This window comes from Mytilus californianus, unplaced genomic scaffold, assembly GCF_021869535.1.
Source record: "Mytilus californianus isolate M0D057914Y unplaced genomic scaffold, xbMytCali1.0.p SCAF_10, whole genome shotgun sequence".
Taxonomy (NCBI): Eukaryota; Metazoa; Mollusca; class Bivalvia; order Mytilida; family Mytilidae; genus Mytilus; species Mytilus californianus.
In genome coordinates, this window is record NW_026262582.1 from 3,075,955 (window position 1) to 3,092,394 (window position 16,440).

Consider the following 16,440-nt stretch of genomic DNA (forward strand, 5'->3'; position numbering starts at 1 on the left):
ACTATATAGTTCCACCAATTTAATTTTGAATCCGTGTTGAATCATAGAAAAATGGGTTTGAATCGACCTCCAAACGATCCATGGTTCCCAAATTACATCCATGCTTAAATTCACATCCTTAAAAATCGAATAAGAGATGATTTGTGTTATTTCTTCAAATATTTAGAACAATTTGACACTAGTCCATGCTTACTATTCATTTTTTTAAGAAATGGATGCTCTTAACATATTTTATTTGCTAATTTTTAAAAGATGACTTTCCGTAGATTTGACTTTTTTCCAGTGAATGCTTCATCTGTTGATATATACTGTGAACGTTTTTTGAACATTTAAATATATTTACTTATTTGAAAGACGTGCATAATGTCAAATAGTAAAATAATGATAATCATTCAGTCCCTAGGAAAGCGTGTTTGATTTTCGCTGCTATTTTTGCTAAATAGGTGCAATTTGGGTACTCTGACGTTAATGATACTGATAACAGTCGTATTTTTAGTTTAATAAATAAAAACATGAACATTTTATACTGCTTATAGTCAAATTACTTATAAATCCTTATTATTATAACATTGGTTGCAATTTAATCTCATGATTTCTAAGTGAAATGCAAACCGATAATTTTACTTCTCTGACGTCATACAAAACAAATTGGGAATGCGTAAAAAAAGGATATAGTTCCTTTTGATTTACACTTTATTTTCATTAAAAAGCTTATTGGCAATATAATAAAAAGAATTAAGATAACGAGAAATATTCAACTTGTGACCGAACATTATCAGTGTTGTAAACCAACGCACTACGCGCATTCGTGAATGAATCTGTTGTTCGGTCACTCGTTGAATATTTTTCTACATTTAAATTCTTCGAATAGTTATTCTATAAATATTTAATTATAGTAACAATAAGATAGATAAGAAATAATAACAAGTTTTCTTTTTTTTTATAAAGTTTCTAAGAGTCGGAAAAAGTGAATGAACACTATTCATTGAAACGGAACATATATAAAACATGAACAGCGACTGTACTCATGCGTCTTCTTTTTGACAAAATGTACTAGTTTTAGAATTCCATGATGAATTTGCTCTAAAGTTTAATTTCAAAAATATATTCAACAGTTGTGCAAAAAGTACACTGATCATTTCATGAACCGCACATTCTATTTGTAGGAATGAAGATACGCTTACACATTTTGTCAGTAAATAAATATAAAAAAAAAGAACATATGAGCAGGCTGACCAACTTCCGAATCTCCGCTCAAATATGTAATAACCAATACATCAAAGAGCATCATGTATATTGATATTTATCTTAATAGTTATTTATGAAACAACACCTTCCTGCAAGAATAAGACGACGCACGGACTATAAATGAAATATTTGCCACTGGACATAAAGCAAGCAACAGTTAATCAATTAGAAATAAGACGTTTCCGAACTATAAACCAGATCGTTTAACTCATATGAAATACTAAGCGTTTTGACAATTTAGATTTAAGACCTGGTGTACTTGTTTAGGGAGCTATCATTTGATTTTTATGGGGGGGGGGGGGGGGGGGGAGGGCTAGGACGAAATTTGAAAAAAAGCAGGACAGAAGTTTTAAGTAGAAAAAAGGCAGGATTAGCAACTTTGCAAAAAAAAAAAGTCTGGAGGACAATTTATATAAAAAAAAGTCAGGATAAAATAATAAAAAAAAAGGCACTATTTACCACCGACATTCAGTTTAAAGAGTATATTCGCTTGCTAACTTTAAATCCAAACAATATTATCGATTTATAAGTGTAGTAAATGGTGTGTGACTTTAAATTGATATAGATTAAATAAATACTACAAACATATTGTAAAAGTAAATGTGTGATCTACTTCGTAAAGCGGACCAAACTTGTTGTACAGGTAGGGACAATAATCTGTTTATTTTCGTTATTCGTTCATTCTGTTGTTTTCAAATCTTGCAGCTTCGTTATTCGTTCATTCTGTTGTTTTCAAATCTTGCAGCTTCGTTTTACTTTTAGCCACTATTGTATCTTTCTATTATGTTAAAACTACATTGTACATGAACACTATGATTTCTATATTTAGAATATGAATAAAAAGACGATCACGTCAATAAGTCAACAACGTAACAACATTGGACAAATATTGCAGGTAAATTTGGTCCGGTAGTAACATTTGTCCGCCAGACTGTTTTTTCCCCTAGATAATCAAGTCCATGACCATAACTTTTCTAGTAAACCAAGTTATGATCACCTAGGAATATTAATGACATGGACATGATTTCCTAGGAGAATTAGTCTGGTTACATAAATTTTATTAAAAGATTAATGCACAACTGTCAGACAATATTAAAACATAACTATTAAAATTCCATTGTTTACATGTAAATGATATTTTTCATTACAAATTTTCCCATTAAAATATACGACATGGACGTTTTCACCTAGGAATATTAATAAAATGGACATGAATTCCTTAGAAAATTAGTCTGGGGACATAAATTTTACCAGAAGATTAATGCACAGCTGTCAAACAATATTAAAACTGAACAATAAAAAATTTCAGTGTGTCTTTCAATGTTGTGATGTTACACTATTGTTTCACTAGCGTGAAGCTAGCCGTCGATAACAGCCGGCGTTAATATTCATGAGGCCAGCCGGCAATAATATTCATGAGCCGTTAAAAGAGTTAAAAGGAAGATGGTTTACCTCGGTGTATCACGAAGTCGAAATAAACTATTGCCGGCTGGCTAAACTAAGAGATTCTCCACGTGGGCCATTATACCAGCGGTATAGGTAGGCATTGCCTCTAAAATGGCCCATCGCTCTTATGCCCTAAACCCATTAGAGTTTGTCATCAAAGGGTAAGGGGAGTACTCTGGTATATTACAAAGTCCAAATAAACTATTGCCGGTTGGCCAAACTAAGAGATTCTCCACTTGAGCCATTATACCAGAGGTAAAAGTAGGCATTGCCTGTTAAATGGCCTGTATGACTTATGCCCTAGACCCGTACGAGTTTGTCAGCAAAGAGTTAAAAGGGGGATGGGGTACCCCAGTATATCACAATGTCGAAAGAAAACTATTGCCAGCTAGCCAAACTAAGAGATTCTCCACGTGAGCCATTATACCAGAGGTAGAAGTAGGCATTGGCTCTAAAATGGCTCATCGCACCTATGCCTAGACCCGTACGAGTTTGTCAGCATAGGGTAAGGGAAGTACTCTGGTATATCACAAAGTCCAAATAAACTATTGCCGGCTGGCCAAACTAAGATATTCTCCACTTGAGCCATTATACCAGAGGTAAAAGTAGGCATTGCCTGTAAAATGGCCTATATGACTTATGCCCTAGACCCGTACGAGTTTGTCAGCAAAGAGTTAAAAGAGGGATGGGGTACCCCAGTATATCACAAAGTCGAAATAAACTATTACCGGCTAGCCAAACTAAGAGATTCTCCGCGTAGGCCGTTATATCAGAGGAAGATGTAGGCATTGCCTCTAAAATGGCCCATCGCACCTATGCCCTAGATCCGCACAAGTTTGTCAGCATAGGGTAAAGGGAGTATTCTGGTTTATCACGAAGTCCAAATAAACTATTGCCGGCTGGCCAAACTAAGAGTTTCTCCAGGTGGGCCATTTTACCAGCGGTAGAGGTAGGCATTGCCTTTAAAATGGCCTATATGACTAATGCCCTAGACCCTTACGGGTTTGTCTTTAAAGGTTAACTGTTTGTAGAGAAAGAGTATTCTGAATATCCCGAAAAAGCTGATAAATTGATTTGTAATTTGACTGCAGAACCACAGATAAATACAACTACTAGATACGTTAAGTCTTCTAAACATAACTTGTTTTGTGGTTGGAATATATATTTAGATATAATGACAATGAGTTTTTAATGTATATGATTGCAGAGCTTTTTACTGCAAATGATAGAAATGACTCGTATGAAGAGATGTTTAAAAAAACGATAAAAAAACTTTGTAAAAATACGATCGACACATTAAGGGACTTACAAAAACGATAGAGAGCAAAGTGGACAATTCTGACTTCATTATGCAACAAAAAACCGATGCACTAATTGGATGTTGGCGGTGGAAGAGAAAAACCAGGGAAAACCCGGGCAGATTAAAGTTATTTGTTTAATGAAGTTAAATGTCAAGACAAAAACAAATTTAAATCTTTACAATATCCGCGGGGTAATATACCAATTTGTCATAGAAGAGGGAGGAAAGATACTAGAGGGACAGTCAAACTCATAGATCGAAAAACAAACTGACAACGCCATGGCCAAAAATAAAAAAAACAAACAGACAAATAATAGTACAGATGACACAACATAGAAAACTAAAGACTAAGCAACACGAACCCCACCATAGACTTCTTTTACTCAATCCAGGGTCACCTTCGCAATATTTATTCAATGTGGTATATATCTGTATTAGTCTCCTGAGTTCAGGCTTGTAAAGGATCCTTGCATTTCTTCATCGTTGACATATTTGAGATAGTATATATGTGGCTGAGAATTTATCACTCAGGAAATAGTAAACTCTTCTTCGGTTCAACTTGCTATGTTTTGTATCCCTTTTCAAACATTTCTTTCTGGTGATTTACACTATGTCACCCACACTAAATTTGAATGTTGTATAGAGGTTCTAATAAGAGGTTTAGCAATACCCCTATCTATTTTTTCCTCTAGCTGTAGGATTGGTAACACGATTGACTTCGCTTGACATTTTTTGTAATTTCGTATGAATGTATCATTATGTTGATAATAACAGAGATCATGTCGATACACCGCAGAGAATTTATAATTTGGTATCAGGAAGCAGCAAAGAAACTGCTGAAATCTACTCCTTCGATCCGATTGGATGGACTTGGGTTTGTATGTATTTGAAAAATTGCTACAACAACCGATCAACCAACTCTTGAGAACTGGTTTGGACGAAAGATTTTCTAAAGAAGACAATTATAATCTCATCTTTATCAAAACAAATTTTCCTATTTGCTATCTGATTTGGTGAACAGTATACATTTATCCCCTCCGAGACAGCCGAAAAGCATTGATTCCAAATTCTTTTAACAAGACAGAGATGTACCTGATCCACGCGAACTTGATATGTGGCGGGAAATTGATTGTACTTGATGATTTATTGTTGGGAAAACAAAACAAGTGTGAAGGTTTCTATGTTTGTGGACGGCACAACCATGTCGACTCGGTATATCTCTCACAAAATTATCTCAAACTACCCCTACAGACCATTCGAAATACAACAACTTTATTTGTCTCTTCCAACAAAACACCAAGAATCTAGATCATATTTATCAAGAGTACTGTAGTGCAATCACCCGAGGAGAGTTTGGTCAGCTTTTGCAATCGGTACTGGTCCGAGCCACATGGGTTTGTCACCATTGATAAATTAGATGGAGAAGTACAGAAAGTTTTTTGATGATTTTAATACTAATTCAATTTCAGACTCTGCATCTAAGTTATAAAGAAACTACATAGACATTCCACCGTATGAGATAGGTGCGAAAAAGTGATCCAAGGAATAACACTTCAGATGGATAAAAAAGGGGGGAAGAAAAGTTTTATTGTAAGAATAAGACAAAAGACCGGAGAGAGGTGGTTTGCTATCAATGTCGTACAGGTAAGTGGGCACAGCGAATCCAAACAGGAGGATGGATATGAATATGTGTGTTTGTGTGTGTGTACGTGTGTGTGCATGTATGTATGTGTGTGTGTATATAACCCAGGGAAACAATTGCACTTTACTATGTAGACCAAATCAATACAAATGTCTCAGACACTTAAAGATGGCTATACAACCTGCAAATAGCATCATGAAATGGCTCCATGACTTGAAAGGATATTCTTAAGATATGTATTCAAATTCAAAGGCTAGACACCGTTCAACACCGTTGCACACTGATCAACCCTGTTCAACAGCATTTAAAACTGTTAACACTGTACAACAGCGTTACATACTATACATAATTGACATAGATTTCTTATCATAAACAGCGTGATGCACTTGCATAGGAAATGCGTGAGGCCAAACAAAATATTCGAGCAAACAACTATCAACTCCGAATAGACGATATTGGAAACCTTACCAAAGAGTTTAAACCCGTGGTTGATGCGCAAAAGGAAGCTGCTTTTCAAATAACCAGAAAATTGGTGACATTCCAACAATTCAGCCAGCTCTACTACAACATTAAGAGTTTTCCAGTCCACTACATATTGTAGAGCATATCGAGAGTTTGCACATTCACTTCTATTTGACAAAACCACAGATGCATTCCTAGAACATCTTACTCAACACCCTCTCCCACTAAGTGTGATAGATCAATCAGAACACACATTTGAATTGCAATCTGCTTATCTCAGTATTCTTATAGGAAACTCCTCTGTAACATTTGTTTGGAATGATATATTGTTGTTGGGTGTGTTATACGACGGAACCCCGGGATTGTGAGAAATTCTTGTGAAGAAACGTGCCGATTCGGAGTCGGATTAATTTGCAAATGTAATGCACAACAGAGATGTTGTTAATTATAGAAAAAAAAATTGAAAGACAGTACGTAGGGCCATGTACTATGGAAACTGTGTTCTCTCTGAAACTCTGAAATCGAGTAAAGGTTTCCAGTTGGGGCAAATCGTTTCCCTCCCTTACAGATTACAAGACAATACGGTAGTGAATTACAAACCGTGTTACTGTCTTCCGATTTCAACAAGTTTTTGAATCGATTAGATCTTTGCAAAGCCTCGTTTAAAGCTGGCAACAATAGGGTAAGAAATTGAATTGTTGCAATGGCTGATGCCATGAAAGGTCAGGGATGGATTGGTAATCGGGAGTATGCTTTTGCGCACCGTTACAATGGTAAAAATTTCAAAACGTGGTAATCAGCGGTAATGTGTTTGTGAAGGCAGGAGCATTTACCTTTTCTGCTGCAAACACTGTGGGAAGTAAAGCTGTGAATGCCACCGGTAATGCTGCTTTAAAAGATATAGAAAAAGAAGCCGATTATGAAATTAATAAATTGACTACTTCTTAGAAGCCGAAATCAATGTCAATATACGACTTTGTACAACGCAGCAACCCCACCAAAGCCATTACGCATCAACAACGCGCTTAAATGTGGTTTTCATCAGAAACAGTGTGCACGTGGTTCCACAACCGTTTTCCAAAACACATAGTTACCTAGATATTATCTAGGTCAAAGTGGTGGATACATTTGATGGATCATTTTAGCCTTCCAAACTGACAAAAATAATGATCAGACTCATAGTGCAGCCGTAATTGATCACTGTAGATGGAGAAACATCCATGCAGTTCTTAATGCGCATTGCAATCTGTAGATTTCAATTTTGCCTTTACGCAATGTAAAAAATCTACATTATACAAAAAAAGTATTCGTCCTCCGAAAAAAAGTTTAACAATATAGACCATCTTATTAGTAATAGTAACACAAACCCTTCAGACTTTATAAAACCGTAATCTTTGTTATTGTTCTTTGTAAACAGTCTGACAAATTTTAGAAATCCGTGGTTGAAATTGATATTAACACAACAGACTTCGAGCGCAATATATGAAATGTGATATACCGAGGTACTCCCTCCCCCACCCTACGGCCTATATATAGCTAACTGCTGTGGGCCATTTTAGAGGCAATGTCTACCTCTACCTCTGGTATAATGGCCCACGTGGAGAATCTCTTAGTTTGGCCAGCCGGCAATAGTGGTATTGGACTATGTGACATACCGGGTACCCCCCTACCCTATGCTGACAAACTCCTAAGGGTCAAGGGCATAAGTGCTATTGGCCATTTTAGAGGCAATGCCTACCTCTACCTCTGGTATAATGGCCCACGTGGAGAATCTCTTAGTTTGGCCAGCCGTCAATAGTAAAGTTGGAATATGTGACATATCGGGTACCCCTCACCCTATGCTGACAAACTCCTGAGGGTCTAGAGCCTAAGTGCTGTGGGCCATTTTAGAAGCAATGCCTACCTCTATCTCTAGTATAATTGCCCACGTGGAGAATCTCTTAGTTTGGCCAGCCGTCAATAGTAAAGTTGGAATATGTGACATATCGGGAACCCCCCTACCCTATGCTGACAAACTCCTAAAGGTCTAGGGCATAAGTGCTATTGGCCATTTTAGAGGCAATGCCTACCTCTACCTCTAGTATATTGGCCCACGTGGAGAATCTCTTAGTTTGGCCAGCCGTCAATAGTAAAGTTGGAATATGTGACATATCGGGAACCCCCCTACCCTATGCTGACAAACTCCTAAGGGTCTAGGGCATAAGTGCTATTGGCCATTTTAGAGGCAATGCCTTCCTCTACCTCTGGTATAATGGCCCACGTGGAGAATCTCTTAGCTTGGCCAGCCGGCAATAGTGGTATTGGACTATGTGACATACCGGGTACCCCCTACCTTATGCTGACAAACTCCTAAGGGTCTAGGGCATAAGTGCTATAGGCTGTTAATGTTGAGTTTAAAGACTCTGATTGATCTCCGTAGTTTTGAAAATGATATGTCATTGAAATAGTAACTGATAGTTTGTATTTTTATGTGTTCTTTCATTAACTGTAAATCGTCTTGTTTGTTCGATCTGCCTTAAATGGAAGAAATACGATTGTATTTACGGCATGTAGTATTTTTGAGATGGGACTATATTGACAAATAAGTCCCTTTAATTCCTTTCAGCTTACGTGTAATGTCTATTTGTTAAATTACTAATGGCAAATATTTAAATACTTCAAGAAGTCAGAGATAATTATTTATCAGAACCGTATTTTTATGGATTGTTTGAGTGACTGTCCCACTTTCAAGAAGCATATGCATATTTCATCGCTTTTATTCAAAATCTTTATTAAGAGTAATCGTTAAATTTCTATTTTTAATCATTCTGTTATATATAATTGTTTCAGTTTACATCATTTCACTTATCACATAATGTTGATGAATCATTGCTTTGTTCTATGTATATGAAGGCATTAACCTTTTTATCTACTTTCATTTAAATGGTGTTAAAAGACGCGGACCTTGCAGAAGTCACATATTGATTTCAGATTTTATATTGCTATAAATAGCAAAACCATATTAGATATTTACGGCAAAAATTTTATTTTATTTTCATAATAAATTAATTACCCACACCACTTCATCGAACGCGGTCTCATCTCATGAATATTATTGACGGCTTGCCTCATGAATATTAACGCCGGCTAGCTTCACACTAGTTGTTATTGTTTCAGGTAGGGTGAAGGTTGGCGCCTATTAAAACGTTTAAACCCGCTGCATTTGTTTGCACCTGTCCTAAGTCAGGAACCTGATGTTCAGTGGTTGTCGTTTGTTGATGTGGTTCATATTAAGTGTTTCTCGTTTCTCGTTTTTTATATAGATTAGACCGTTGGTTTTCCTGTTTGATGGTTTTACACTAGTCATTTTTGGGGCCCTTTATAGCTTGCTGTTCGGTGTGAGCCAAGGCTCCGTGTTGACTTTTTATACTAGTAATATGCGTCCGCCCGGACACATTTAACCAGGACTAATTTATCTCTTACCATATGTAATATCCTGGATCTGGATGGGGGTTCCCCATTTCTGTATTCTTTAATTTTTTAGTTCATTTTTCTGTATTCTTTTTTTTTTGGGGGGGCATTATTTTCTATTCTTTATATATCAGCACACCATAATTCTCTATTGTTTATTTTGTTTACCTATTTTTCCTTATTCTTCATTTTTTTTGGCCTTTATTCAGCACTTTTAGCCCATTACTCATTATTCTGTAAACCCCATCCAGACCATCATGATTTTGCACATATCTTAATCACAATAAACTTAATATAGAAATTATGTATCTTAAAATGATAAATAGGATCGATTTCCCCAGGTATTTTTTTCATTCACATAGTTAAATTCAGAAAACTGTTTATACAAACTTGAGTTTTAATACTAACGACCCTATAATTAAAAAAATTTAAATATAGTTCTATGATTTAGCATATATTCCTTGTTGTATTGTGATGTTTTGTATACTAGTATATGTTATAGTCGGTTGTATTGTAAACATGTGCCGTTACTTACCTACTTACTTACAACTATGTTTTTTTTATTATCTCATATCTATATTTAAAAAATGAAAACAACACTTTTTTTAATTTCCTTTGTCCAAGGCGATTTTCTGGATTTACCTTCATCGAGAACGATAAAGCCGAATATTTGAAAGCCAAGGATGTATAACAACCGAAATAGTTGAAGAGCTAAATTCATCTAAGGTCAACTTTGCCTGATGGAGTTTCTAAACCGTATAAAATAACATTCGTGTTTCCATTTACGCTGACTTGATAAAGTCATAAATGAGTTGAAACATTAGATATCAAATTTTAACATAACACAAAGAATCAAACTGTTTAATGAGCAATCTAACACGACACTTTTCTTTCGCTCTGTAGCTTTATAAACAAAGTTATGTTATAATTCCATGAAGAGGTGCATGTGCTTGACGTATCATTGGAATTTGCAACGTCAGTTGTATTTTAAACAAAGTTAGACATTTGAGGGGGGATATTTTTGTCATTTCGAAATCGAAAATATCTTTGAGAAAGTTAGTTTATGTGTATTTATAAACATTAAAGCGTGACACACTTGGTTGTTTTTGGCCGTTTTTTCAAATCAAATCAAAATATATTGTCGAATAGCTTTGAAAGAAAACAACTCAGATTCATTTGTCAGAATCGAAATAATTCTTTCATTTCATATTTCTATATTCATTTTAACATTGTAAGGCATTATATTTGTCAGTTATGTTTTCCTACCAAAGGTCGGTTGTTCTCTCCGGGCACTCCGGCTTCCTCCACCAATAAAAACTGACCGCCACAAAATAGCACAATAGTGTTGAAAGTGGCGTTTAAAACGAACTAATCAATCAATCAACGTTTTATAATTTGCTAACGCTCGGTATAAAGATATTTACAAGTACAATTCTTATCCATTTTAAAACGAGCATATGGCAGGACATAAAATAATTGTTTTATGAACAATTTATATCAGATAAAGTTCGATGAAGGTCAAGTACAGATGCGAAATGAAACTGTTAAACAAGTTGTATTCACCAAATTATTTTGGTGGTATAAGCATGGTTTTAATTTTAATACTAACTAACTGTGAGTCTTCCTTTTCTTCAGGTATTTACACTGTCCGTTAAGCAACCATCAATCAATCAATCAATATCCAGGCGTGTATTACTGGTGACACATATATCACGTTATTTGTACATGTCGTATCAATAGAGGTAAGTTCAATCTCCAGTCGTGTATTACTGGTGACACACATATCACGTATTTGTACACGTCGTATCAATAGAGGCAAGTTCAATCTCCAGGCGTTTATTACTGGTGACACACATTATACCACGTTATTTGTACACGTCGTATCAATAGAGGTAAGTTCAATCTCCAGTCGTGTATTACTGGTGACACACATATCACGTATTTGTACACGTCGTATTAATAGAGGCAAGTCAACTTCATTAGTTAGAGTACATATAGAAAATGAAACATTAAGATAAAAAGAGGCGGAAAATACCAACGAGAGAATCAAAACTCATAAGTCGAAAGGGACACTTAGTCTACTTAAAAAAAACTAGATATTGAGCAACATGTGTCATGGATGGATACCCCATATCCTTTGTTTTTCTATCCACATAAAAACTGCGGGGATGATATCAGATGCTCCAGAATGCTAACCAGATTCTGCTCATCATGTGGCACTCCAATACTTCAGAGGTTTTGATGACAATGGTTAGCTTTAAAGCAAAATCAACTTTTTGTGGATTTGTAAAATTATATGGAAATCTTCAAGTTTTATAAGCTGCATCAGAGACCAGATCAGTTTGCCTCAGTTTACAGTTCTTGTTTTCCCATGAATACGATACCACCAAAATAATTTAGTGAATCAAATTTTGAACCGCCTCGGTGATCTCCTTGCTTTGCGTGCTCGCTCGAATGGAGGACATCCAATGTTTGCTCCCTGGTCCGGTCAAACCAAAGACTTAAAAACATTGCATTTGAGTTAGAGCAAATATTTCTCGGCTTGGATCCGGAATTATATCTCCGGGTAGGATGAAAAGTCTTTCTGTGGACCCTCAGCCTGACCTAGCAGGTTGAAAATCCAGCTTAGTTTTTCGGTCTGTTTAAACTCGCATATCAATTTTATCTTGTCCTGATATGCATGTAATATTTACACTGGACGTTAAACATCCATCGAGATTCGAAAAGACTTCGAATCGATACTGTGAAGCGAGAAGCCCTTTGGCATAAAATGCTACTTAATTACATAAATGGGAAAATATTTAAATGTATCTACAACATATTTCAAAATCTAAAATCTTGCCTTGAATATAACGGTAAGAAATCGGAGTTATTTCCATGTGCTATAGGAGTCCGACAATGAGAAAACATCCCTTTTTATTTTAGTTTTGAAAGACCAAGAAGATTTTTTGAGAATTTAAAATGTCACTGGCCTTAAAACATTAAGCGGTGATATTGAGAACAGATGTGATATATCGCTGAAGTTATTTGTTTTTCTGTATTCAGACGACACTGTCATTATGGCTGACTCCGCAACTGATCTTCAAGATCCATTAACGAAATTTAGAAATTATTGTATTTAATGGAAATTAAGAGTCAATGTCGACAAAACCAAAGTTATGTTTTTTTTCACAAGGTCGGCTTCCAAGGAATTTAAAATTTCTTTACAATGAATTAAATATAGAAATCGTAAAGGATTTTAATTATATAGGTGTATACATTTCAAGAACTGGAAATTTCAAGACTTATGAATTACATCTTGCTGAATACCAAATCCACGTACAGTGGCAGATCCAGAAATTTTCATAAGGGGGGGGGGGGGGGGGGGGGGGTCCACTGACTGCCTAACAGGGGGCCCGCTCCAGTCAAGCTTCAGTGATTCCCTAAATAATCAACCAAATTTTTCCCACAAAAGGGGGAGGGGGCCCGGCCTCCTGGAAAACCCTCTTAATCCGCCTCTGACGTATACTTTATTGAAATAAGTGCGTTGCCACAATCTTTCTTTCAAATGTCAAATGGACCTTTTAGACAAACTTAAAAATATCCTAAATAGTTACGGATGTCAAGTTGGTTCAATATTCAACATTCAACATTCAAATTATTTTTGTTGTTGTTAATAGTTACTTTAAATATATATATTATATATCCCTTATTTTAGTTAAATATGAAGACGTCTTATGATCATTTGTATCAGTATTTAAAATGGACGAATGAGCAAGATAGTTTAGTATTCTGTGTTTATATTGGAAGATAACAATTAATTACTAGTATTATAATTTCATTACCAATTCTTGAAATGCAAGGGTTATATGTTTTCGTTTCAGGAGGCGCGAACTTGGTCCTGGTCGACATGTCGTCTGATGAAAATACCAGAATTATTCGTAATTTACTAGAGGAACACTTGGTCCTGGTCGACATGTCGTGTGATGAAAATACCAGTATTATTCGTAATTTACCAGAGGAACACTCGGTCCTGGTCGACATGTCGTCTGAGGAAAATACCAGTATTATTCGTAATTTACCAGAGGAACACTCGGTCCTGGTCGACATGTCGTCTAAGGAAAATACCAGTATTATTCGTAATTTACCAGAGGAACACTTGGTCCTGGTCGACATTTCGTCTGAGGAAGGTAAAAGTATTATTCATAATTTACCAGAGGAAGTATTGCTGAAAATATTCTCTTATTTATCACAATATGAATTATTTGTAAATGTGAAAAACGTGTGTTCTCTGTGGAAGAATTATTCACTCAGTTCTTCTCTATGGAAGCATATTGATGTACAGAAAGAACTAGCAGATTTCAATATGTTTTTAAGCCAAAGTAAATCTAGTTTACTATTGGAGAGTATTGTGGAAGCCATTTCATGTCACGTGGTCAGTTTGACATTAGAAACTGATTTATATTGGAAAATTTATAATACCACTCTGAGGTGTTACGAATATAAAGATAAAACATGTACATTTGCATTTCCTAAACTTCATAAATTAGAAATGGATATGTCATCGAAATACATCTATCTTACAGATTTTGAGAAAATAGCTCAACTGACTAATAACCTGAAAATGTTGAAGCTTATTTGTAATGACATTTGTGTTGATATTACCAGTCCTATTGATGTATGTCATTTAAGAAGTCTTGAAAAGTTAGATTTGACGGTTGAGATCGACGAAGATGATTGTGACATTCAAATTTCTAATGACAATTTGCAAAAACTTTTCCAAAATGTTTCAAATATTACGCATTTCAAAGCAACATATCTCAACAGCGACACTGTAAGAACTTTACTGAATAATTGTTCAAGTCTGGAAGGGCTAACGCTATGTGATTGTCCGGACATTGGTCAGGATGCTTTTGATTCTATACCGCTACTCAATAACATGAAATCATGGTCAATAAATCGAACATACATCAACGATAACGATTTAAAAGCTATTGTACAGAATACGCCTAACTTGGAACACCTCTCTGTTCAACAGAGCGTTTATATCACTGACGTAGGGTTCTCATTCGTCGGCATCCATTGTAAAAAGCTAAAATGTTTGTTTATTGAGAAGTATGCGTACTCCAGAGGGAGAAATATAACCAACATCGGTTTAGACCACATTGCATGTGGCTGTCCAGACCTAGAAGTCATTGTAGCAAAATATTGCGAAGGAATAGATGACAATGGAGTGCAATCTTTAGCAAAGAATTGTGGAAACTTACTCTCGTTAAAGCTGTCAGGATGCCCGGGGGTGACTGACACTGGAATAGACGATCTCTCCAATAAATGCAGATATTTGGAACATGTGAATTTCAATAAATGCGTGAAAATTACGCATAAAAGTATAAATCGTCTAATCAGTAAATGCCTTTGGTTAAAAACAGCAAAGTTTAACAGCTGCAATTTTATATATAATTTGGACTTCAGATCATTCACAAGAGAACAAGAGGCAAACAAACAAAATACAGAAAGGGATTTGAAATACAGAACAATTCTGAACGCACATAACATGACCCAAAACATAGGTCAACACTCCCATATTCGAAAATTAAGCTTAAAATTCTGTCCAAATCTAGATGGAAACTCGATAAAGCAAATTGCAGACTATTGCCCTGACCTCCGGGAAGTCTACCTCACCGGAACTCATATAGTAAGTGATGATGCAATACATTACCTCCTCCAAAAATGTCTCAGTATAAGAATTTTGGATATTTCGGGAGGTTCAACACTCGGTACATCTAAATTTACCAACACGGTATTATCATCGGTAGGAACTCATGGTAAAAGTATAGAAAAGTTGATAATGTGCAAGAATTACAACATTACGAAATCTGGAGTTCTTGAACTATTACATGCCAGTCAAAGAGCGATAACTCTTTCATTAACAGTTACAGTTGTTGACAACACTTGCGGGATATTATCATTGAAGGATTGTCAACAGCTTCTAGCTGAATATGGCAATACAAGAGCTACACTGCAATACCAAGGAGACCGTTCGACGTATATAGGTTCCATCTCGGTAAACATTAAAAAAAAATAACATTAAAAAAAAAGATTTCTAATTAATGTTATATATTTTTATATGAGTTACGTCGGATAGAAATCGACCTTATGCAAGTGCACGTATACATGTACACGTATAAGACTTCAGTTGACATTGGAACATTCATATACGAAATATAAGATTAATTTTGGTCTGTTTTGTAGGGTTCTTATATCAAATCAATTTTCAAACATTTACAGACTTTGCATTGACATTTTTTTTTCAACCCGAAATAAGTGAACAGATGTATTGACATGTATTTGCATAAAGTCGATTTCTATCCGACGCAGCCCATATATAGCCGAGTTGGTCGAATTTTCTAGGGCACTGGACACAGTGCAGGCGGTGTTGCCATGATATCTCAGAAGCTGGGGTTCGGATCCCGCTGAGGAAAGAACAAAACTGCTAACGCAAATTTGCAGATCTAACAGTGTTCGGTTTAATTTGAGACGAAGTATACATGTATACAAATTATGGTGTTAGCCCTGTATAACCACAGGTTATTCGATGGAGAACAACTGTCATAAAGTTGTCACATATTTAAACGTATGTATATATATATACATATTTAGGATTCGGATGGGCGGTGGGGACGCTGAAGTGCGACGATCACGCTGAAGTGCGACGGTCTTCGCCGAAGTGCGATGGTCCTTTCGCTGATGTGCGAAGGTTTATATGAAGCGTTATGGCTAGTGTAAAACCTAGACGTGCAATTCTTTTGAAAAGTAGATTTTTTTATTAGTCGGTATATAGATTTGCATTTATTATTGTCCATAAAACATTTATGGCATTTTAGTATGGATGATATGTATGTGTAATTGAAAT

The 16,440-nt window shown here is 35.7% G+C and overlaps 1 protein-coding gene across 3 annotated transcripts; it reads left to right on the forward strand.

Annotated features, from left to right (window-relative positions):
* The first annotated feature begins 1,823 nt into the window (after nt 1-1,823).
* On the forward strand, nt 1,824-15,634 carry LOC127717464 (F-box/LRR-repeat protein 7-like). Of its 3 annotated transcripts, XM_052223100.1 has the most exons (4): nt 1,835-1,891; nt 5,464-5,638; nt 11,184-11,290; nt 13,412-15,634. In XM_052223100.1, exon 4 carries the CDS (start codon nt 13,438-13,440, stop codon nt 15,610-15,612), a length of 2,175 nt encoding a protein of 724 aa, XP_052079060.1. In that variant the 5' UTR covers nt 1,835-1,891; nt 5,464-5,638; nt 11,184-11,290; nt 13,412-13,437; the 3' UTR covers nt 15,613-15,634. The 3 variants fall into 3 exon arrangements, with proteins under 3 accessions (XP_052079059.1, XP_052079060.1, XP_052079061.1); XM_052223099.1 differs by lacking the exon at nt 5,464-5,638 and having other exon boundaries at nt 1,824-1,891; XM_052223101.1 differs by lacking the exon at nt 1,835-1,891 and having other exon boundaries at nt 5,409-5,638.
* The last annotated feature ends 806 nt before the right edge of the window (nt 15,635-16,440 follow it).